Source organism: Gracilinanus agilis, chromosome 4 (genome assembly GCF_016433145.1).
Source record: "Gracilinanus agilis isolate LMUSP501 chromosome 4, AgileGrace, whole genome shotgun sequence".
Lineage (NCBI taxonomy): Eukaryota > Metazoa > Chordata > Mammalia > Didelphimorphia > Didelphidae > Gracilinanus > Gracilinanus agilis.
The window spans coordinates 208598329-208622377 of NC_058133.1; the positions used below are offsets into that span (position 1 = coordinate 208598329).

A 24049-nucleotide genomic window follows, 5' to 3' on the forward strand; every position below is an offset into this window, starting at 1 on the left:
TGGAAATGATCCTGTTCTTCACAACACAGCTTCCTTCACTTGACACTCTGACTCCCCTGCCCTGAAGTGGAAAGTTTAGTTACCAGAGAGAAAAATAAAAATAAAAAATTTCCCTCTGGGATTAGGCTGGGAAACCTAGTTTAAAACGGGGAACAGCTCTAGAGGTTTCTGTGGGGCAGAGATAACAGGAGGAGAGGAAGGGTGGGGTAGGTAGGAATTCTCATATGAGATACTTTTATGTAAACAATGAACAACTACCCCACCATAGCGGAGGTGATTCATCTCCCCAGCTACTTTACAGCCTGCAAAGGCCAGAAGCACACTGGGCACCGAAGGGCTTGGGAGAGCAATATTAGCAGTGGAGAGAATGCCTCACTCTTTAACTAGAGCTAGGCCATATCAAGCCCCCTCCCTTAAATGACACCTGTCCTCTGTCAGTAACAGCCTTGACAGACAATTAGGAAACCTAATTAACTGTGAGCTTGAGATGTGGCCAGGTGGGAAATGGAGAGTGAGAAGGAGGGAAAGCAAGTTGGAGAATACTTTGACAAGGTTCAATGTTCAGGGTATTCAGTGGCAGGTTGTTTATTTGCACCCACTCTCTGCTATACTTTCATCCTTATCCCGGACTCCACTATGAGAGGGGTAATAGGGGCAGAGACAGCCTCAGAATGTGTTCATAGCAACTTCCTTGGCCACTGGGCTCCCTGGTAGTACCTTGGCCTCAGCCCTGCCCCTCTGGAGTCATGCTTCATGACTGAGGCCCTACATATACTCTCCAGCCCCACATTGAAAGCACAAATGCCAGCAAATGCTTATTATCAAAATCTCGTCATCAAAGACTCAAAAGTGAAACTTCACATTTGTTTAAAGATTGACCCTACAGAACAAGAAACTATCTGGGATGTTGAGCTATATTGATATAGCACTTTTAATAGAGCAATGGATGCCAAATCAACATGGCTACAAGCAGTCTCTACTGCCCTGATCAGCAACAAGGGTCCTTCTGGATGACTGGGCAACAGATTCTCTCAGGAGGCCTAGAAAGAGAATGTTTTGTCAGGGATGGCAAGACAGAAACTCATCCTTGGCTAACGAGAAGCTCTTTGGAAAGCCTTAGTCCAGTGAGTGCATGGGGTGCCATGTCCAAGGGGACATTCCATGTCTTGAGGTCATGGTCTTGGCAAGGTCCTGGGGTAGCGTTTCCTGTCCCACAATAGGTATGTCCAACCCTATACCAGGTCTTGTCACTGTTTGGCTTTCTTCACAATGGTGCCCACAGCTGAGATGACCGTAGTCTTGGAGCCACTTGCACTAGTTGTCACTGTGACGACGGCTGGCAGGGTGGCTGTGGTGGTGAGGATGGTGGGCTGGGCTATCGTCGTCACAGGGATAGCAGAATCCCACTTACTCTTTCTCTTCTGAGCATCTAAATGACAAACCAAAGAGAAAATGTTTAAACACATAATACATAAAATCCAATATTCCCTTCCTTGTAGGTGACCTTGGGTAATCCAGAAAAACCTCTGTGTGTGTGAGTGAGTGTGTGTGTGTGTGATTGCTTGCACACGCATACTGACTCTGTGCACCTTCAATAAGCCAGTCTAATTCTCTCTCTGGTGAATCGGGAAAGGAAGGCACCTCAAAGGAAGACAAGGTCCTGGAAAATTCCAGGAAAGCTGCTTGTTACCTGTAGCTGCGGTGCTGGCTGTGGTGGTCGTGGTGGCAGCTGCATTGGTTGTGGTGCCCTTCTTGGTACCTGTCACGAATTCAATCTAGAAAGGGAAAGGGAGGAAGAATGAGAGATGTAGGAAGTTACCTGTTCATCTTGTAATCCATCTGCTCCCAGGGGACAACACTTTGGAAGTATGTAATAAAGGAGACACTGATAATCAGCTCTGGTTTGACTGGCAATGTTTGGCTGGGGGCAGGGAGAGATGTCTAAGGATATCAACAGTTTAAGCCCTAAGGGTTTTAAAATTTTTTCATTTTTATAAACTAGGTTTAAAAAACTTCCTGAACAGAAGCCAGTTCCCCTCTCTATTGTGTATTTGCACAAATCCCAGACTTCCCTCCCACACTGCCCCACCTCACATGCCCAGAACCATTTGGCCAGGCCCCTCCTCCTCACACCCAGGAGGAGGTGGTGCCTGCATAGGGGAAGGACAGCTCCGGTCACCTCCCCAGGCGCTGCAGACACGTCCCTGCAATAAGCCTGAGGTTTGAAGGGGGAGGAGGGAGAGAGAGAGAAGGGAAATTCAATCAAGTGTTAAGAAAGAGAAAATCAGATTATTCCCCAACACCAGTCCCCACATGCCTGGCCCAAAACAGTGCCTGCAGAAGTATTCTAGCAAGGCCAGGAGCTATAGGCCTTTGGTCCTAAAGATTGGAAGGAGGCCCACTGGGGCTGGAGGCCTATACTGATAGTATAGGAGGGGTCAGGCCCAATCAAAGGCAAGAGGGGGTTGATGACACTCATTGTCCCTCTCTCTTCCTTCAAGACAAAGTGGCCTTATAGGATAAACTACTCAGGGATAATAATGGCTCACTCAGCCCTATATGCCCAACATATAGAGAGCTGCTGAGGAAAGCTGGTCTGTTAAAATAAGGGATCAACTAATCCCATTGGGGAGTAGAAAGGAGTACTGAAGTGGGAGAGGCCAGAGGATAGGGTTAAGTTCTTTAGGTTTAGCTGACTGGAGACTATAGAAGGCTAAAGGGTCAGAGACGGTTGGGATCTAAAACTATGTGGGGGGACATATTCTGAGGACAAAGCTGACTAGGCCCTGAAAGTATTATATGTGAAAGAAAGGATAAAGTATCCAGGTAACAGATGACAGAGAGGGAGAAAAAACCCCAACACAACAGAAGAAAGTCAGGGAGGGCCAAGTAACACAAAAGAATGGAAGTTCAGCAAATACTCTTCAGCCTCAGAGAAGGACTAAATATACTAACTACATAATTAGATGAAAGAAATGTCTTCTTGGGGAGGGGGGGGGAGAGAAATAGTATTCCCCAATCCAAGATCTTGAAGCTGGGGGGAACCTCCTTCCTTAAGCACGAGTACCCCAGGTACTTCAATTATTCACCTTTTCTATCATCAAGTCTCCTTGGTTTCTGTCACTTACTTTTGTTCTTTCCTTTTTAGCTTTTTCCAATTTGTCCATTTCAATCTTCTGAGCTTTGGCTACAAAGAAAAACCAAATTGTCAAAAAAGGTGCTCTCCTTCCTATGAACCCTCCACAGGTTCATAAAACAATAAATGCTTCATCACAAAAGAGGAAGTCAATCCACTAATGCTCCTATATTTTTCACATTCCCTCTCCCACTGTCTAGAGAAAATTTTCTTCAGTTCAGACACTTGAAATTTCTCCTAGAAGAATTCCCTATTTCACAAGAATAACTAGGAAAAAAATAAAGGCAGTTTGGCAGAACATGTTCTATACCATGTTTCACAATGAATACATTCAGACCTTGATTATTAAATTAGGTCCTATGCCATGGCAAATTTAGGAGAAAACCAGATTAGTGAATTCTTAACTAAACAAAGGTCAGTAGCAATCAGGAACAATAAAACAGAAATTAATAATAAGAATAACAAAAATAGCTAGCATTTGCAAAGCACCTTACAAATTTTATCTCATTTAATGCTCCCAACAATCCTGAGAGGCAAATACTATATATCCCCATTTTATAGATGAGGGAAGTGAGACAGAGAGCAATTCAACTACAATGATCTGAAACCGAAAAGCTTTTGCACCAATGTGATTAAGACAACTACGAAGAAAAGCAGTCACATGGGAAAAAAACTTTGTTCAAAAACTTGAAAAGAGTCCTATATCTAAGACATATGGAGAATCTAAATAAAACTAAAAGTGATTCTCCAAAGGAAAAGAGGTCAAAGAACATGAATAGTTGTCAAAAGAAGAATTGCAATTGCCTGAACCACATGAAAGATTGCTCTAAATCACTAATAATAAGAAAAATGAAAACCAAAACAATTTTGAGGTTTCACCTCATACTTAGCAAACTGGCAATTTGGAGTGGGCAATTGTTGGGAGGGCTATGGAAAACTGACAAACTAACTTGTTTAAGGCCACAATATTGGAGGAGCTGTGAAAAGGTCCATCCATTCTGGAGAACAATATGGAATCATATGAAGAAGGGGAGGGAGGAAAGGAAAAAGCATTTCTTAAGAGCCTACCATGGGCCAGGCATTGTGCTAAGCACTTTACATTTGATCCTTACAACCTAGAGGAGGAGTTAGTGCTACTATTATTTTTTAAACTTCTGCCTTCTGTCTTAGGATCAATACTAAATATTGGTAGAACAGAGGCAAGGGTTAGGCCACTGGGATTAAGTGACTTGCCCAGGGTCACACAGCTAGGCGTGTCTGAGGCCAGATTTGAACCCAGGAACTTCCCAATTCTAGGCCTGATCCTATATAGTTCCCTAGTTGATTCTGATAGGTGCTACTTTGATCCTCATTTTATAGCTGAAGAAACTGAGGCACACAGAGATTAAGTGATTTTCCCAGGGTCATAGAGTTAGGAAGTATCTGAGGCCAGATGTGAACTCGGCTCCTCCTGAATTCTTGTAAACCCAATGTTTATCCACTATCACACTAGCTGCCTCTGTGACTAAAATATCAATACCCTTTGAACCAAAGATCCTACTGCTAGGATACTCCATATACTTCAATGGGGTCAATGATAAAAAGAAAGGCCCCATATAAACATCCCCAGTTCCCCAAATACATCCTCTGAAAATACCTAGTGCCTCGTAGTAGGAGTCTTCCGACCATCCATGGGGGTCAAACATATCCTGAAAGAAAGCATTAAACTTTTAATCAGATCCCTTGCTAAACATAATTTTCACTTGGAGTATGAATCAGAAACACAGTACATGTCCCTATTGAGTTTGGGCTTTAAATCCTCTCACTGTCAGTTAGTAGCCTCTTGGTCTTTGGATGGACATTGGGGTTCAGCAGGCAAATCATGACTGTCAGTATAATTCTCTAGGGTACATGATCTCTTATCATGGACAGGGTCCTTCAGGAGCCCAATCCTATAAGTCTGCTGTAATGAAAGAGGATATATTCAGTTCTGACATATCTGTTGCCATGGTGGCTATTCAGGTGGAGTCTTTATCTTTTTTTTTTTTTAAACCCTTAACTTCTGTGTTTTGGCTCCTAGGTGGAAGAGTGGTAAGGGTGGGCAATGGGGGTCAAGTGACTTGCCCAGGGTCACACAGCCTGGGAAGTGTCTGAGGCCGGATTTGAACCTAGGACCTCCCGTCTCTAGGCCTGACTCTCAATCCACTGAGCTACCCAGCTGCCCCTCTTTATCTTTTTAAAGCCACATCTTTAGGTTTGAGTACTTTACATGGACAGCGAGAAGGACTGGGATGGAAGACAACTTTGGGGAGAAGTTCTCCACAGTGCAACATTCTATTTACAGAGCTTTGCCTCTTACCTTGGGATAATTGGTGCCAAGCTCATCAATTGAGCAAAACTGGATAAGCTTCTCATAGATGCTGGAACAAAGATGCCACAGAAAATTGACCTGAGTACCCATCATGATAAGTAAAACCCCAACAGGTCTCTCCCAGAACCAACCTCTTCTAATTCCTGGGCTGTCATGATACCAGCTCCGCAAAACCTAACCAATGTATGTTTGTTTATGTGAAATAACCTTTACCTTCTATCTTAGGCTCAATATCAAGAATTAGTTCCAAGGCAGACGAGTGGTAAGGGCTGGGCAGTTGGGGTTAAGTGACTTGCCCTGGGTCATACAGCTAAGAAGTGTCTACGGCCAAATTTGAACCCAAGACCTCCCGTCTCTTAGGCTTGGCTCTCTATCCACTCAGCAATCTCACTGTCTCCCAAAAAATTATGTTTCCTAAAAACCTTTTTTTCTAAAGAAAAATTTCAACAATAAAATCCACTAGTCTGAAAAATCATCTCAGATCCTTTTTATTTATCTCTATTATGAGAGGGATGAGACTGATGACTTGAAGCAGGTAGGCAACATGAACAAGTCTAGTACTAAGTTGACAGGTTATACTTCTGTGTTTTAATCATATGTCTCTGACTTCCAATCTGTATGATTGGAAGCACTGTAAGAGTGGTTTCAGCTTTAGCTGCTATCTTGGCTCCCCAATATGTGTGACTGGGTTGGAGCCATTGTATACTCAAAGGCAGATCTCTGATGTTACCTACACCATGTTTAATCATAGGTGTTATATTTACATGGCCAGCAAGGCCAAGATATAGCTCTCATACAAAAAGGGGACCACCCATTCATCTGTCCACAGAAATCACTTAACCCCGAGATACAAGAGACCTCCAAGAATAGCTGGTTCAACCCTTTCATTCTACAGATGGGGAAACTAAGGCCTAAGAGGGGAAATGATTTGTTCAAGGCCAAGATGCTAAGCTATAATAGAACCAGAACTAGAATCCAGCTCTACTGACTCCTGGCTCAATTTTCTTTTTCTTTTTTGCTGTCAACATACTGGCTTTTGATTGATAGTACAGTAAGATTTTGGTTGTAAATTTCTAGAGGATTGTGTTGTATCATTCACTCTGTAGGTTTCCTAATGAAATACGCATTTGGATTTTGATGCTTAACAAAAGTGACTAATTTGGTATTAAGCTGGGCTCTAGATAACTTCACCATTAATAATAATAGGACTGCATTAAGTCATATCTTAACTCATTCCCCTCCTAGGCCAGAAGCAAAAACCTGAGCTGATAATCCAGGTTCCAGGGAAGCTTACCTAGGATTCCGAAATTCCTTCTTCCTCTGTATAATGTAGTTCATATCCATCCCTTCCTTTATCTTCCGCTCATACAGTTTCTGTATTTTGTCCTACAGAAAAGGTACAAAAACTGTCATGATATAATTATACCATACTTTCAATTATGCCTATGGTCAGGGAGGCAGGGGGAGGAAAAGCTATGAAAAATTAAAAAAAAAATTTTTTTAATTTCATTTAAGTCATAATTTTAAACTATATTTTCCACTAAACCTTTTGCCAGAGGTTCTTGCAAGAAAGGATAGACTGGTTTGATTACAATCAAACTTCTTTTAATTTTAATTTTTTTTTAACCCTTACCTTCCGTCTTGGAGTCAATACTGTGTATTGGCTCCAAGGCAGAAGAATGGTAAGGGTAGGCAATGGGGGTCAAGTGACTTGCCCAGGGTCACACAGCTGAGAAGTGTCTGAGGCCAGATTTGAACCTAGGACCTCCTGTCTCTAGGCCTGGCTCTCAATACACTGAGCTACCCAGCTGCCCCCTAATTTTAATTTTTAAAAAATTTTCTTTAATTTTTCCAGATGGCCTTCTATTAATAAAGTGCAATGAAATGGTCAAAGCCAGAAAAACTCATGGGAAGGCGGAGAGAACCTACAAACTAGTTAACCACTTCCTGAATTACTCAAAACAGTAAAGCTTTTTGTAAAGATAAAATCTAGGTCTTAATTGAAAGAACAGGTCCAAGCCCTCAGTGAATGGCTGAAGTGTGAGCTACAGATGTCTACAGCTTCTAGCTTGGGCTCCAGATGCTTTGAAAATGGTTTGTTGGAGGGCTCTCAGAAGTGGCAGATAAATTTTCAGATGAGGGTAATGTGCTCATCTCTCATTAAAACCTTCCTACTTTACACTAGCCAGGGCCTTTGTTAGAGTAATTAAAAAGACAATATGGCAGGGAGCCCAGTTGGCACACTGCTATCACCTGAAATGTTTTCTTTGGGGAAAGCATACCCAGCACATTCCCATGCAGATTACATTATCAATCAATGTATCAGTCTTGTCCAGTGCCAGGAAAGAGACCTAAGAAATCTGATTCTGGAGTATGGGACACAGGGTAAAGAAACCTACTAACTTCCAAAATGTAAAGCCCAAGTTGCCTCAGAGAGAAATTAAACTAAACAGAATCAAGTCCTGATTAGGGTGAAGACTGAATTCCCTGAATTTGTACTATTCAAAGTTATAAATCTGTAAAATATGATATTTGGTTCCAGGCCCAATGAAAACAACTTTACACAAGTTCTGGAGGATGAAAACACTAAGGCTACACTCCACCTTTCAGAAAGAAGCAGAAGAGTAGGATAAAGAATGATCAAGCAAGATTCCCTTTTTGGTGTGGGGGTGAGGGAGCAGTGGCAGAGAGAAATATTAAAATATCAGTAGAAATATAATAATAGGGGGTAGCTGGGTAGCTCAGTGGATTCAGAGCCAGACCTAGAGATGGGAAGTCCTGGGTTCAAATGGCTCAGACAATTCCTAGCTGTGTGGCCCTGGGCAAGTCACTTAACTCCCACTGCCTAGCCCTTACCACTCTACCTTGGAACCAATAAAAGAAAAAAGGAACTTATGACAAAGAATGCTATCTATCCACCTCCAGAGAGTGAACTATTGGGGTTGGATTGCAGATCAAAGCATGCAATTTTTCACTTTATTTTTTTTTTTGGTTGGTTTATGTGATTATTCTCTTACAAAAATGAATATTGAAATGTTTTATATAATACATGTTTAACCTAGAAAAAAAAATATCAGCAGAGAGAAGCTAAGAGAGTGACAGACTGTCACCTAAATTTGCTTTCTCAAAGAGTAAGTTTCATCTGAGAGAAATCTCTATAATCTTATTAAAGGTAAACTTATCGCTCAAAGAGGACATCTCTGCCTTGGGTCACCAAGATTGTACCAATTTAGCTGAAATAAAATGTTCTCAGGGCCACAGATTTTACTATTAAGACTGTCTGGAAATAAAAAAGGAAAATTACTACCTAGAAGAATCAAGCTGCTTGGAGTTCTCTCCGCCTGAGAGACTGCTGGGGTTGCTAACTACATGTTGTAGCTTGTCTGGCTTGCTGGGATAGAAGGAGCCTTCATCCTGTGGGATGGTGGGTCTACTCAGCAGAGGGTGGAGACTTCAAGGGGGAAAAAAATCCTATTTTCTGAATGCCCAGTCCTGCCCCAGGTCCCACCCCCTCCCCCCCATATCAGCCTGCTGCATTCCCTAGCCCCAGGCTCCATAAATTCCCTTTTGTTAGGACAGTATCATAAGCTTTCAGTTCAAACATGGTTAGAAGTACCTAGTGGAAGCTATGGAGCCCACCTTTGGCTCTAAGACTAGCCACCAATTTACTTAATGTTGGACCACAAATTAGAGCTGCTAGGGGACCTCAGGCGCATTGCCCAGGATCACTCAATTCAATTAGTGAGTGTCTAAGAACAGAATTTGAATCCAGGTTTCCCTGAAGAAGGGGCAGGGGGGTATTGCAGGGGTAAAAGGAAGAAGAGTCTGTATGTCACAGCCCGTCCTTTAAGCAAGCAGAAAAGTGAGTTGAGAGTGTGAGAGAAACAGAGAGAAAAGAAAGACACTCAAGACTAGATTCAATCAGTTGAAAGAGGCTATGAGACCATGTATACCATCAAGGCAGTCAAACAGTGCTCCTACCTGGAGGTGATTTGAGCATCTGCCAGGTGGTTCTGGGGGGATTGTAATCTCATCCGGGGACATGTTCCTGACTCTCTCAGAGAAGGAGGCTATGGAGAAAACAAAAAGGCAACATCAGAGTCTGATTCATTGCTCCCAAAGGCAGCATTCAAATGCCTAGAATGATGCTGATGCTGGAAGGTGAAACTCCTTTATACCACATATCACCACAGCCCAGGCCAGTTTTCCAGGGAACTTGCACATGTCAAAGTGAGTTTCAGCAAACAAAAAAATCCTCCAAAAAACTTGATGCCAAAGTTCCCACTTCATCTTCTAGAAAAGAGAAGGGTTGACGTGTGTGTGTGTGTGTGTGTGTGTGTGTGTGTGTGTGTGTGTGTGTGNGAAGGGTTGATGTGTGTGTGTGTGTGTGTGTGTGTGTGTGTGTGTGTGTGTGTGTGTAACCATAGATTTAACAAAAGAAAAAAAAAAGGACAATTGCTCCCCAGGGCTTGTAAGCTCTCCCTCAGCCTGCTAGTCATTAAGCATGGCAGTGATTTCAGTCCTGCTCTGAATGCCTTGGACTATGGGGTATTTGTAACAATCTTCTGTTCATGTTGTTAAAAAATAAACTCCTTTGAAAAAGATCATACACTGATTAAATAACAGGCAGAGGAGAGTGGGAAAAGGAGAAGGAAGGGCAAATCAGGACCGTTATTTGCTTTGAGAGTATCTGTGCAGCAACAGTACATCTGGGGCAGGAAGTGGGGAAGCCGACTGGATTGCTTGCTTGTTGCTAACCTTGAACCAAACCCCAGGGCTCAGATTGCTCTTCTGGCCCAAGTTGGGTTAATATTTTCTTAGAAGATAAGGTCCTTTGATCCCTCTCTCTCTACTTACAGTTCAACTATTACACCAAAGAACACACTGTTAAACTCATGAACCTGGAGTTTGGGACTTCTGTGGTCTAGTTCCAATCTATATTTTCAGAGGACACTGCTCTCCATTTATTACAGTCAGGATGACCAAGCTAGGCCCAAACCTTACTACATTTCATGCTGGGATCCATGCATTTGTAAAAGCCATCAATTGCTCTGTTGAGAATGCACTTTTCTCCTCATCTCTGCCTCTCAGAATTTGGACTTTTTTCTTTGAAGTTCAAATGCCTCCCCTGATTCTCCTAGATCTTAATGCTATCTTCATCTTGAAAGACTTTGTATTTACTTCTCTTTGCACATATTATAATCCCCAGAGTAGAAACTTTTGATTTCATAGTTATGGTTTTGCTGAATTGAAACAAACCTAAGACTTAAAAACAATCGCTACCACATTATTGAATGGAGCTCAGAGGAGAGCCACAGTCAAACTTACCTTTGTAGCTGGCTGCTAATAAAGATTGATGTACGAAGAACACATGATGTGAGAGTCACATTCTACCAAATACTAAATAGAGGCTATAAAACCACTCGATGTCACTCAATTTTCATGGTCATCAGTCACATTCACTAGAGCCCCTCCAAGAAGGGGATAACACAATAGTCACAGTACAATCTCTGACCAGAAAGAGCTTATTCTCTATTCAGCTAATGTGCACATCAGGAGGATTTTGACATCATGGCAGTTTTTAGATATTAGCATGCCTATTCTAAGCACACAGGGTTGGGGCCTCCCTCCCCCTCTACACTATTCTATCCCTTTACTATCATGGGCAACAGCAAGGCCCAGCAGAGTTAAAGGACATTTTTAGGAGTACTAAAGAAGACAGAAGAAATACAGTCTGAAAATGTGAGCTAGTCTTGAATTTTACAATATCAGCAACAAATGCAAAGGCCAGACACTAATGACATTAACTCAACTTTTAGACACTAAACCTCAAGGCCTAAAAGAGAAAAGGGTCTATACAGACACAAAAACATTTAAAGCTGCATTAAAAAAAAACAAACAACCCTTTACCTTTTGTTTTAGAACCGTGACTGTGACTAAGTATTGGTTCCAAGGCATAAGAGTGAAAATGGCTAGGTAATGGAGGTTAAATGATTTGTCTAGGGTCACACATCTAGGAAGGGTCTGAATCCAAATTTGAATCCAAATTTGAATCCAAGACCTCCCAAGTCTTCAAGTCTGGCTCTCTATTACTGAGTCACTAAGTTGCCTCTGTAGCATTTTTTGGTAACAACAGAGATCTAGAAAGTGATACCCATTGATCAGGGAATGGCTGAACAAATGGAATTATTACTTCTCCACAACTGATGAACATAAAGAGTTCAGAGAAACTCAACAATTGGTACAGAGCGAACCAAGAAGAACCAGAATAATCTGCACAGAGGAGTAAGGCTTTTTGGTAACTAGAGCCAGGCCTAGACTGAATTCAAATGTGGCCTTAGATTCTTCTAAGCTGTGACACCTTGGGCAAGTCATTTAACCTCCATTGCCTAGCCCTTACTGCTCTTCTGCCTTGGAAAAATACTCATTGATTCTAAGACAGAAAGTAAGGGTTTAAAAAAACAATAATTATTTAATTTGATCCTTAAAACAATCCTGTGAAGTAGGCATTATTTATTCTTTCCATTTTACAGTTGAAAAAACTGAGGTAGACAGAGATTAAGTAACTTGCTGAGGGTCACAAGACTAGGAAGTTATCTGAGGCTGAATTTGAAACCAGGTCTTCTTGTCTCCAAGCCAGCGCTCTATCCATTGTGCCACCTTGGTGATAACCACATTATTGTAAAGGAAAACATCATTAAGCCTTTAGCACTCTTACAATGAATGCACTGCTCAATCAGAACACTTGAAGCTTGTCTCCAGCATGTCTCTGCCTTAAGGCAGAAGCAGTTGGCAATGGGTGTAAAGGAGGTATGCTTTCAAATATGGCCATCTTGTTTTCTTCCTCATTGCACTTGTTATAAGGAAAAGTTCTCTGGGGGTTGAAGAGTTCCCTGAGAAGTGACAATAATGTTTGGGGGAAAACATAAAGAAAAAAGCACAACAAAAATATTTTTAAAGTAAATTTCCTGATCCATCTCCCCAAAAGAGAAAAGTGTTAAGTTCTAGAGGCAGAAAGAGGCATCACTTGAAAAGGAACAAGGGGAAAAAGATATTTTTATTGGAAATAGGTGGTCTGTGTCCTCTTTACTCCAGCCCTCTTTCTCTCCAGTTCCCACTGTAGAGCTTTACACACAATAGGAATTCAAAGGTGTTTCTGTCTTGACTTAAAATATACCCTGGCCTACTGAAGGAATCATGCGGTCCACTTACAAAGGATTCTCCCTCCAAATAGCTAATACAAGTGTGGAACAGAGTGGATGGCAAGGGCAAGACATAGTGCTATCCTCTAAACAGCTAGGAGGTATACCCTGTTATTTAAGGGAAAGATGCCAGCTCTATACCTCTGAGGCAGTGCCATCAGTTGAAGTGCCTGATGGGGATGGCTTTCTGCCAACAAGCCTCTCCAAAAGAGAAGCTAAGTTCAGGCAGGGATTGGAAAGTCAGTCATCAGCATGATTCACCTTCTTGGGCAAACCTCAGACTCTTTGTACCCCAAACAAACATATATCCATAGCTGCCAGGTATGAATTTGCTTGAGGGAGATGATCTGTTAGAAGAGCTCCTTAGATGGCTCATTTGTCCTGCAAGGTGGCGAAAGTAGATGTTCTGGGCTGTAGTATATATAGTCCATGGTGAATAAGAGGGTGACACTGGGACAATTACTCTATCCCTAATACCTCTCTCTGTGTGAACATAAGGAAGGCTCCATTTTACTTTCTGTCTGGTAGGTTTTGAGAATATGAAGAACCACTGTGCCAATAACTAGTGCACATCAGCTTGGCATATCATCGAATATGTCAACTGTCTTGTCTGGATTGTCGAATTAGTGTCTAGACCACCAACAAATGCAGGATCGTTTTTCAATTCTAGATGAGTAGCTTTAATATGAGATCTGAAATATTTAAAGAGTTGGGTAAAGTGGTAAAAGGGGATGACAGTCAGGGTACTTAGCAATATGAGAAGATTTAGAAGTTCTTCCCTCTTTTGTCAAGGCCATGATGAACTGTATGTAATAGGTGAAGTGGACATTGTTCTGGCCCTATTCCATTGGGGAAGGGGATGGGAAGTTGATGATGAAGATGAGAAACCTCATATCTCTCTCTCTGTCTCTCCTAAAGGCCACTGGTTTCTTAGCTGGCCCTTGCTCTGCATTTCCCCTGCCCACAATGCCAAAAATTGTGTCTCTATCATGTTGTTTTCTAAAAACAAAATCTAGGGTTTGGTGAACACTGGCCTTTATAGGGGCTTGAATAAATCAGAACTTTTGGAGCAGGGATGCACAAAAATTCGGGGTAGGCAGAAACCTAGAACCTTTCTGAAACTACTTTCCTAATTCTGTGAGTCTAAGCTATTCAAAGCTACTCTGAGGCTGTCATTTTTGTTCTTGTCAAGTCAGATTTTGTAGAGGGCTTTGTTTAGAGAGAAAAGAGATTTAAGAGCCCACATAGAAAAGTTGGTTTAATGAAATGATTAATTTTAAAGCCTAAATGAATTCACTATGAACCCAAGATCAGAAAGCATATAATAACACAGCAATTCCACTGGGAGTAGGAGTTTGCATTTATATAGATTACTAAGACAGATGACTGCAGAAGCCAATAACAGTTAAATAAGGAGTAGGAAGGAACAGTATTTACCAGTTTCCTCCCTGTAGTTAGGCTCCTGCTCCCTTGTCTCCCCAACTCTCTTCCCCCACAAGGCAAGTTATCTTGAATCCTGCTTGATTTAGGAGCTTAATGTTCGAATCACTGAAAAATCTTCCAGGTCAACTAAGAGCATAAAAGCAGCATACCCACAAGGAATTAATGACCCTCAGACATGGGGGATGCCATGCATGTCAATATACCTTGCTGGCCAGAGATGCATTTCTGCACAGACATGAGGTGGGTTGAATTTACTGGAACCAGTGCTATTTATTCTGAGTATCCTTTTTAAGTTAAGCCTAAGTATACTTCCTTTTGTTAGCTTTAATCCAAAAACTGCTTCACTTAGTTCTAGTCTTGAACCTGAACTACAAAACTGGTTTCAGTAAAGCCTAGTCTACAACATTTTGGTGAAGGCAGATTTGGGAGAGGCCTCATCATGGTTATAGTGGGGAAAAGGATTATATGGATGTAGAAAATTGGGGTGACTGGATGGCCAGATACCACAGTGTGGGACCCTGTAGCAAGGGTACTTTTGGTGGCACGTGGAGAGTCTTCCCAGCGGAACAGAGAGAAAAAGCTTCCAAAGACTCAGTAGAAACTAAAGGACATTGATATGGAAGGTAAAGAAAATGTCAGGCTGAACATTACCTGGTTATTGTTAACAGCCTTAGAGAAGCTGGATTTCTGAGAGAAGGAAAATTAAATAATGCATTTAGCAACTAGAGACGGAGAGCTTGCTTTACAAAACAAAAAACAAAAATCTTTACCTTCAGTTTTGGAATCAATACTAAGTATTGCTTCCAAGTGAGAGGAGTGGTAAGGGCTAGCAACAGGAGTTAAGTGACATGCCCAGGATAAGACAGCTATTTAAGGCCATATTTGAACCCAGGACCTGTGTCCTGAGGGCAAAGAGACAGTACAAAATGAAAGGGGGTAGGGTGGTAGTGACAGTGGTGAGGGATTAAGAGAGACAGTAGGCAGAAAATAAAGTTTATATCCACAGGTTCCACTGGAAAATTAGTCTCAATGAGATCAGGGCTATAAGGGAAGAGAATGGGAACAGAAATTAAGATAAAAGACCTGGGAATCTGCCCCTCTAGCAAGACAGCCTTGGATTTACCTTATTGCTATGTTCAAAGGGAAGGCTGAAAAGTAAGTGTTCTTTTATCTCCCAAAGAACTGAGGAAATTGTAAGAGAACTTTAAACAATTGGAATAACACTTGTTGGGTATGCTCCAATGGAGCAAATCTGGACACCATCTTTGTGTAAAAGCCCTATAGCTTGGGGATGAGGCAGCTATTTCTACCCAACAGGTCTCCTCATGCCAACTAGAACACCTACCTACCAAGTAGTCTTCAACCTGTCCCCAGCTGGCAGAGTGGGCTTTATGCCCATCTCAGGAGAAGAGGTTCATCCCTCTTTAACAATAATTTTGTCACTATGACCTTGCCCACCAGTACCAGGTGTCTCACTTCCCAGAAGCTGTGTCTGCTATGAATCAATGCCATCTTAGGAAGGAGGAAGGCTCTCGAATCCCATAATTTATCAGATTCAGACTCCAGAAGTACCTATCTGATAAGGACAAACATTTTTTGGATGTAGTTCTGAATGATCTTTGACTCTTCTTTATTTCATTGCAAATGCAGTTATTAAAGTCTTTGTCCAGACTGATACCCCACACACTACGGTTATTAACTCAGTTATTATTCAATTTGCAGATTTTTGCCTCCTCCCCTCTCCCCAGGATGGTTAAGACTCACTTCTTCCCAGAAAGGGCTTGAGGGACCAAGGAGGAAGAGGAGGGGGACACCTGGGAAAGGTAAAACTATGCATAACTATGGTACATGTATTTCCATGGAAGAAAGAGGATCCTCTAGCTGATTTTTTTTTTTCTCCCTCTAGCTGATTTAGTAGCCATCCCAAGTTCCTGGATGAAGGTGGGAGACTCTAGCTTCCTTGTAAAAGAAGGGGGAAGCCATTTGGCAGAGGCTTCTTCTTTTTAAATCCTTACCTTCTGTCTTACAATTGTATCTAATTATTGGCTGCAAGGCAGAAGAGCGGTGGGGGATAAGCATTTGGGGTTAAGACACTTGTCTAGGGTCACAAAGCTAGGAGATGTCGGGCCAAATTTGAACCCAGGACCTCTTATCTCCAGGCCTGGCTCTATATCCACTGAGCCATCCAACTGCCTCTTCCAGTGGCTTCTAAAAACGCATTACCATCCCTTCTCTAATCGCCACCCCCTCATCTAAAGGAGGGAGATTTCCTGGCTCAAGAACTGGAGAATACTGACAGGAAAAACGTCTTTATCGACACTGGCATCATTAAGATAAGTAGTACGCCATGGGGTTCTGGCTCCCCTGATCTTTGATGAGAATCAGCAGTTGTGGCAGAAATGTCATTATATATGCTATGACTGATGTTCCTGGTGCTTCTCTTGCTAACTGTCACAACTTTACAGTGGCACTCACTGTGAGCAAAAAAGATCTGGCATCACCTACCACATGAATCAAATTTAGAACCTAATCCCTCTGAAGGGAGAAGGCAGAACCTAGAATTTCTAGGCTTTGTTCCTCTATATTCATTCACACCTTCATGGTGTTGTTGCTTTTTGTATTTTTTTTTTTAAACTTGAACTAAGTTCCTCTTCTAATGCTGCTTCCAATAGGCTTCCTGTATTTCTAAGATTGGAGTTGTCCAGAGATGGTCCTTAAAGCCATTTAAATGGCAGAAAGTCCTTTAGGACCTTACCACAAAGGGATGGGATGTAGTAGGAACAGCAAATATAAGAGTTCCCAACTAGGCTAGTTTTTTTCCTAAAAAGCAAGGCAAGGAAGCTGTCCTCAAAATTAGTTTAAGGGCCTAAGGCTAAGCCACTGATATTTTCCAGTCACCTAAAGGCATAAAAGAACTTAGCCCACACAAGGAATCAGTGTGCCTTATTTATAGCAGATGATCCAATACTGTGCAAATTACCATATCCCCATACTCTTTTGACCAGCTGTGCTTCTGTATGGAGATGAGGTGGGCTGTGTCTACCTGAATCAGTGCTATATTTCTGCACAGTACCTTTTCCATAGTATGGCTAGGTCAATCTTTTGTTAACTGTTAAGATGGTCTAAAAGTACTTCATTTAGTCTTGAACCTGAACTGTCAAACCTGTCTGGAACAGTGGTCCAAGGTAGGTTTTGATGGAACACCAGCATCTTCCTTTGTAGAAAGATGGATTCTTACCTGGGAAAAACCTAGATTTAGTATAGCTCTTTGGAAGGTTCATGGCTAAAAGAGTGTCTCAAGTATCTTACACAATCCTAAGAAACCAAATACTTAGGACACAGACTAGTCAGTGTGGGCCTAGTACACTCCTACATAATAGACTCTGGTACTCTGAACATCCAATAACATGTTGCCTCCACTCACAAAGGGATTCCTGACTCCAAGGCTGCCTGACATTTCCTCCTCTGACTGATATGGGTGATACAAGAAGAGGCCACATGCTTACCCTTTGAGCAATTTCCAGTACATAAGGCTAGAGAGGAGGGGAAAGGCAGTAAGAAGGGTCTAAGACAGGAATTTTGGTTCAAGACACAAGGGGAATTGAAGCAAAGAGGAAGAAAAATCTTTTGGTTAAATGGGGCTCTGACTCCACTCCAGACAGAACTGGCAACTAACCAAAGGCTGACAAACTGTTCCATGAATACAACATAAAAAGAAGAATTGTTCCTTTTATGTCTCACCCATCCTATAAAAGGCCACGTGGAAGGAAAGTACCAAGAGGCTAAATACAAAACTTATCTCAGAGCAGCTGCTTAAGATAGAGCAGGAAATATTTATATCAAGCAGAGGTTTATCCTGGATGATTAAAACCTAGCTTACTCCTTTCTCTAAACTACTCTCTGCTCATCCCCAATATAAAATTCCTTGTACCTCAGAATGTATTTAATACATATAAATACATACCAACCAACTCCTGGGGATCTCTCTTTTCCAGTTCTGAAAACTCCTGCAAGAGAGAAACAAAAACAAGGAAAGATAAGGTTTGGGGCTTGGATACATACATACTGCTATCCGCCAGACAATTCCTCTTAATACCCACATTAGTGTTCATTGCTATAGTGCAACACTTTCCAAGGAAAGAAAGGGAAATGAGAACTACCACATGGAACACTTACAGTGAAAAACCAAGCTTCTTGGTCTGTCAAGGCTTGTGCCCTAACAACTACTCCAATTCTCCATCATCATCTAAGTTTGGATGACAAACTTCTGAACTGTATGACACCACATTTCCAGCAATGACAGACACAAACAAGATGAAACAACTCAGGTAAGTCTTTCATGACCAGTGAAATCAATTTCACTCTACCCAGTTTTCTCTTTCCTTGGGCTCTTGGGATAGTTGCCTACCTGAGTTTTCACCACACCGTACAAGGAACATCACTTCAATGCAACTAGAGCATGGTGAGCTTGCTTAAGGCAACCATTAGCATCAGGATATTGGGGAGACCAAAAAGACCACATCTGTACCAAGAGCCAAACAAAAACAAAACTGCTCCCAAAAGTTTTTTTTAATTAATAAAATAATTTCTGGCCTCACTTTACAAGTATCAAAGTGAATTCTCTATCCCCAAAGAAGTTTTGAGGGAGAAGAGCAGCCCCAGCCCTAAGCTATATTGTCAAGTTCTGACATGTTTCTGGTGGTAAAAGGTCTATTCCAAAACCAAGTCCTTTCTTTCATTGGTACATTTCCTATCTGTAAGATGGAGAGGACAAATCTGACCTTTGTATCTGTGCTGTTGCAGCATATCCACCTAGGAACAATGACTGTGGAGATACCAAGTGTCCCCCTCAACTGCTAACAGAATGGTGGAAACTGACCCCACAGAAACCTACTGGTCCTCCTTTTTTTTCTGCCTTCCTCTTGTTGAGGTAGGGCTCTGATGAAAAAAGTTAAACAAAAACTATGGAGATGAGGCTTTCAGGAGGAATCTGCAATACATCCAGGCACAAAGAGAGGTCAATAAGATTCCAGCTTGGTGGAACAGCAGTATGTCAGTGTGTGCTTCAAATCTCAGGCAGGCCACCAAAATCCTTCCCCAAATCATGGCGTTATGTACTGAGACAGCACCAACTGTATCTTATTCCCTTCCTCCAATCACCTCCCATCCCCCTCACTCAGGATTCTAAGACAGTCCAAAATTCCTGAGGTCCTCAGAACACTGCCACTATTCATCCAACCTGAAAAAGACACAATCTTCATGCCTGGTTGCTTAGCAACAAGACCCTTGCAGCCATATTCCCATTGCTAGTCAGGTGGGCAAATAAAGGACTCTTACTGGGCTGAGATAGAGAAGAGCTGGAAAGCTGAAGTGCCAAGTTCAGGCTGGCATCATAGACCAGCTGCTTCACCAAATGCACCAGTCTCTCTGGGGACCCAACAACAATCTCTTTGTAGCAGCGAATGATGAAGTTAATGTTAAATGGTTAAGAAATGTCCTTATAAATTATGTTAGAAGACAGTTTTCTTGGTGTTAAATGTGGGAAAACACAAGTTAAGTGTATTTCCCTGAATTCATATCATCTCTCCTAGTTACCTATTTGGGAACAGGCTTTGTCCTGGTAGGACAACCACAGGATAGATTGGCCAACTGCAATTTCCTAAATAGCTCCTACCCACATCTTTTCCAAGATATTCAATTGTCCTGGCACTCTACTGGATGAACTAAAAAGGACAATTGCAAAAGTAAAATACCTTTGGCAAGATATCAATACCGGTTAATCAGTATAACTGACATTTATAAAGCACTTTAGGATTAGAACAAAACCAAACCCAAAAACCTTCTTGCCTTCCATCTTAGAATTCATACTGTGTATAGATTCCAAAGCAGAAGAGCATTAAGAACTAGTAGGTAAATGGGAGTTAAGTGACTTGCCCAGGGTCACATAGCTAGCTAGCACTTTAGGATTTTAAAAATATTATATACTTTATCTCATTTACTCCTCATAACAATCTTGAATTATTACTCCCATCTAACAGACAAGGAAAATGAAGCTATAAGAGAGTAAATAACTAGTATCCACAGCTAGTATCTGAGGCACTGCTCACCCAGGTCTCTCTTGACTCCCAAGTCAATCAAACCATTTTCCTTTTTATACACAGAACATCTCAAAGGAGAGAATCTTCTTTTGGATAGGAACAATGGGCAATTTAGTCAATCTTGTACCCAATGCAAAATTTGTCAGGATTGCTACTTTAATAGCTATTTACTTCTGTGGATCTTTTGTCAGGAGGGTTGAAGGGGAAGTACCACCTTCTGGTTTCTTAAGAGTTTCTGAACCTGATAGTCTCTCTTCTCAGGGAGCTCATATTCTAATTATTTAAGCACTCTATTTCAAGTCATGAACATGCTGGGGCCTGTTAAACTCCAAAGAAATAAAGTTTTACACCTGACTTCTACAACCTATAAGATTACTGAGTTGGGCTGCCCTTCCCATTTTACGTCCTATCACTGTACCTGAGTATAGGGAAGTTCAGAACAAATAGTATCATGAGTTGAGCGTAATTATGTGGTATCCATTAGATCAGCCCATGAGTTCCATTCTCCTGAGGCTGGATCTGTCCTCAAAATACTCATCTCTAAGATAAAGGCACAAAAAGTTTTCTGGGTACCCAAGAAGCCAATTCTTTTAGCATCTACTGCCAGACCCTGCCCCAAGGACACTAAATCATAACGGTCTCAGGAAAACCCCACAGACATCAATAGATTGAATGTATGTAATGAATGGTTGGGGGTGGGGGGTGGGGGAGGATCAAAACACCAGTATCTAAAATAGAGGTGGTTCTGTGACTTCAAGCAGTGATGCAAAATGAGCTGCAGGAATAAAAGTGAAACAGAAATTCTTTCATAACCTGCTTATACTCAAATGTCCACAAAATGACAAAGAGCTGTTCTCACTGAGGCAAGGTAAGTCTCATTTAATGAGAATGACTTCTGTTCAGATTTTCCCTTATAGTTCTCAAAAACAGCCACAAGTAGGGGCAGCTGGGTAGCTCAGTGGACTGAGAGCCAGACCTAGAGACGGGAGGTCCTAGGTTCAAATCCGGCCTCAGACATTTCCCAGCTGTGTGACCCTGGGCAAGTCACTTGACCCCCATTGCCCACCCTTACCACTCTTCCACCTAGGAGCCAATACACAGAAGTTAAGGGTTTAAAACAAACAAACAAAAACAAAACAAAACAAAAAACAGCCACAAGTATGATTTTGGGGAGAAGGGATGGAGAAGAGCAGGAAAAGAGGGACAGAAACCAGGCAATAAGTGTATTTGGAGGCTCTAGGAATTTAAAAGAGAATAAAAGTCTGCTCAATCCTTGTACTCTCTGGACTCTGGTACCAAAAATTAATTCCCAAATAATTACCCACAAGAATCCTCTTGGAAATAAGGAAGCCATAATCCTCACTCAGCCATACAAAACTTCTTATGGAGACAGATTTTCACTCATTTGTTAAAAGAACTAGGTAAAGAAGAACAAAGATGCATAGAAAAGTTGGTATGTCATCATTCTAGCCTTTTCTTCCCCACCCTCACCCAGAGCAATCTTTTGGAATGCACTGAATGTGACTGTCTCAACTTGTACAAATCCATCCACTTCCAGGTGGATAGAATCTGTTGGTTAAAGTAATGAACTTAACCTAAAGATCAAGTACTCTACTCACCAGACTACAGTCTACATAAATTTTTTTCTGTGTCAGCTGCGAGGAATGGACTCCACTACCAAAAGACACTAGATTGTTATCAGTAGGAACTTTAGCATCTGTGTCCTCCAGACACAAAAGCTCAAGGATATAGTGCCCTATTTATTAGGGAAACTTAAAACAAGGTCCTCAGGGCTGCAAAAGCAAAGGAATAATTGAAGAATGTTAAGTTCTTCCAAAGAAAAGGAGAGAATGTTTTACTGATTTTTTTTGGCTTTATACCAGTCATTTCTTTCCTGTCCCACTGAAGATGAATTCTCCTTTGTGTCAAAGAACAGTAAGCAAACACACTGAATATGGTAACTCCACAGACAAAATATTCAGTCCCAGTGGACCCCTACCTCCCTGCCTGGGGGGGGGGGGGGGGGGAAGAGGAGAAGCTGGGTATCACTCGGTTCTCCAGGTTCTTCCTTGGTTTATTCGTTTTTTGGAGTTTAACTCCCTTTTGGTTGACTTTTCATTTCATTCATACTATTGTAGTTCTTGGGCCTACTGTTTTTTTCTTGGTTCTGTTTATTTCACTTTCTATCAAGTGATATACAAATCTTTTCCTGTCACAGGAGACATTCTGATCCATTAGCTTATCAGTTTCTCCAGTCCTTTCTTAATTGATGGGCACCCATTTTGTTTTCATTCATTGGCACCATGAAAAACACTGTCATGACAATTTTGGTGTATATGGGACCTTTGTTTCTATCACCTGCCATTGGTATATTTACCCAGGAATAAAGTACTGAGTCAAAAGGCCAGGAGAGAAGAGCCCCTTCTCTCTGAGTTCCAAACTGACAGTCCCATGTAGTCTGACTGTTTTATGCTTCTCCAGGAGTCACTGGATCATGACTCCTCTTCCCACAGACCACCTAAAACTACTTTGTGTCTTTCTTTGTATCTTTGTCAGTCTACATGGTATGAGGGGAAACTTTAAAATAATTTTATTTGCCTTTCAAATAAACCGAGTTGATTTTGTTATGAGGCACCTAGGTGTCACAGTATAGTACTGGGCCTACAGTCAGAATGACCTGAGTTCAAATCCAGCCACAGTGACATTTACCTGCTCTACAACTAGGTTAGTTATTTTAACCTATGTGCCTCAGTTTTCTCCTCTGTAAAATGGGGATAATAATAGCAACACCCCCTCTTCCCCTATATAAGGATCATCAATATGTATGGTGTTTATAAATAAGTACTATGTAAATATTATTATTATTGTTATTCCTAAATGAAGAAACTCCTACCAATGCAAATCAGCACCTTCTCAAAGATGAAACATAATGGCAGACAATTTGGTTGGTATAGCACTAAACCTATTTATATATTTGGGCCATATTGTATGATTCTTATGTTGGATGTGCCAACCAAGAAGGGCAATTATCTCTCTAATTTCTTAAGTCTTCTATTTATATAAGGAATGTTTTATGATTATGTGCTACTCTTGCATAAAATATCTGAGTAGTAACCTAAACTACATGCATTTCATAGATATTCTGAAAGGAATTTTTATCTTTTTCCTTTTGTTTTCTCTAGTGTTATAAAAGTGCTGACTTTTGTGGATTTATTTTGTATATGGCTACTTTATGGAATCTTTTAATCATTTAAATTAGTTTCTTCATAGAATATCTAGGGTTTTCTTTACTTCAAATAAATAACCTTTACATTCTCTCTTAAAATTGATACTAAGTATTGGTTCTAAGGTAGAAGAGTGGTAGGAGCCAAGCAATGACTTGCCTAGGGTCACACAGTTAGGTTTCTGGGACCAGATTTGAACCCAGGACCTTCTTGCTCTCTAGTCCCTGAGCCACCATATTTCTAGGTGACATCAGGTCACTTACCAAAGGGGATAATTTGGTCTCTTTTTTACTGATTTGCATGTCTTTAATTTTTTTTTTCTTGTCTTTCTTGTTAATATTTCTAGACATATAGAAAAATAATGGGCAGAGTAGTCTTTGTTCTTTTTTATACTTAGGAGAACTCAGATAAAGCTCCAGAGCTCACAAAGCCAAGATCCAATTAAGGCACAAAGGAGGGAAAAAAAAAAGCCAACAACAAAACTACCTCCCTTAGTGGAGGGCCAGAGCTGGGGTAGATAGAAAAGAGAGTCAAACAATGCTAAACTGTTATAAGAAACCAAGCTCTGAGGCAATAACCACTCCCTTCTGAGAGTC

General features: G+C 41.3%; 1 protein-coding gene across 2 annotated transcripts in view; it reads right to left on the reverse strand.

Annotated features, from left to right (window-relative positions):
- Positions 1-913: 913 nt before the first annotated feature.
- LOC123247929 (SAP30 binding protein) overlaps positions 914-24049 on the reverse strand; it is a 50319-nt gene continuing 27183 nt past the window's right edge. For both annotated transcript variants that reach the window (XM_044677015.1, XM_044677014.1), the window contains 8 exons: positions 18096-18138; positions 9468-9556; positions 6781-6872; positions 5475-5535; positions 4773-4824; positions 3129-3187; positions 1691-1775; positions 914-1429 (listed from right to left, as the gene is read on the reverse strand). In XM_044677015.1, coding sequence (XP_044532950.1) covers positions 1248-1429; positions 1691-1775; positions 3129-3187; positions 4773-4824; positions 5475-5535; positions 6781-6872; positions 9468-9556; positions 18096-18138 — 663 coding nt within the window. In that variant the 3' untranslated portion in view covers positions 914-1247. The remainder of the gene's footprint in view (positions 1430-1690; positions 1776-3128; positions 3188-4772; positions 4825-5474; positions 5536-6780; positions 6873-9467; positions 9557-18095; positions 18139-24049) is intronic.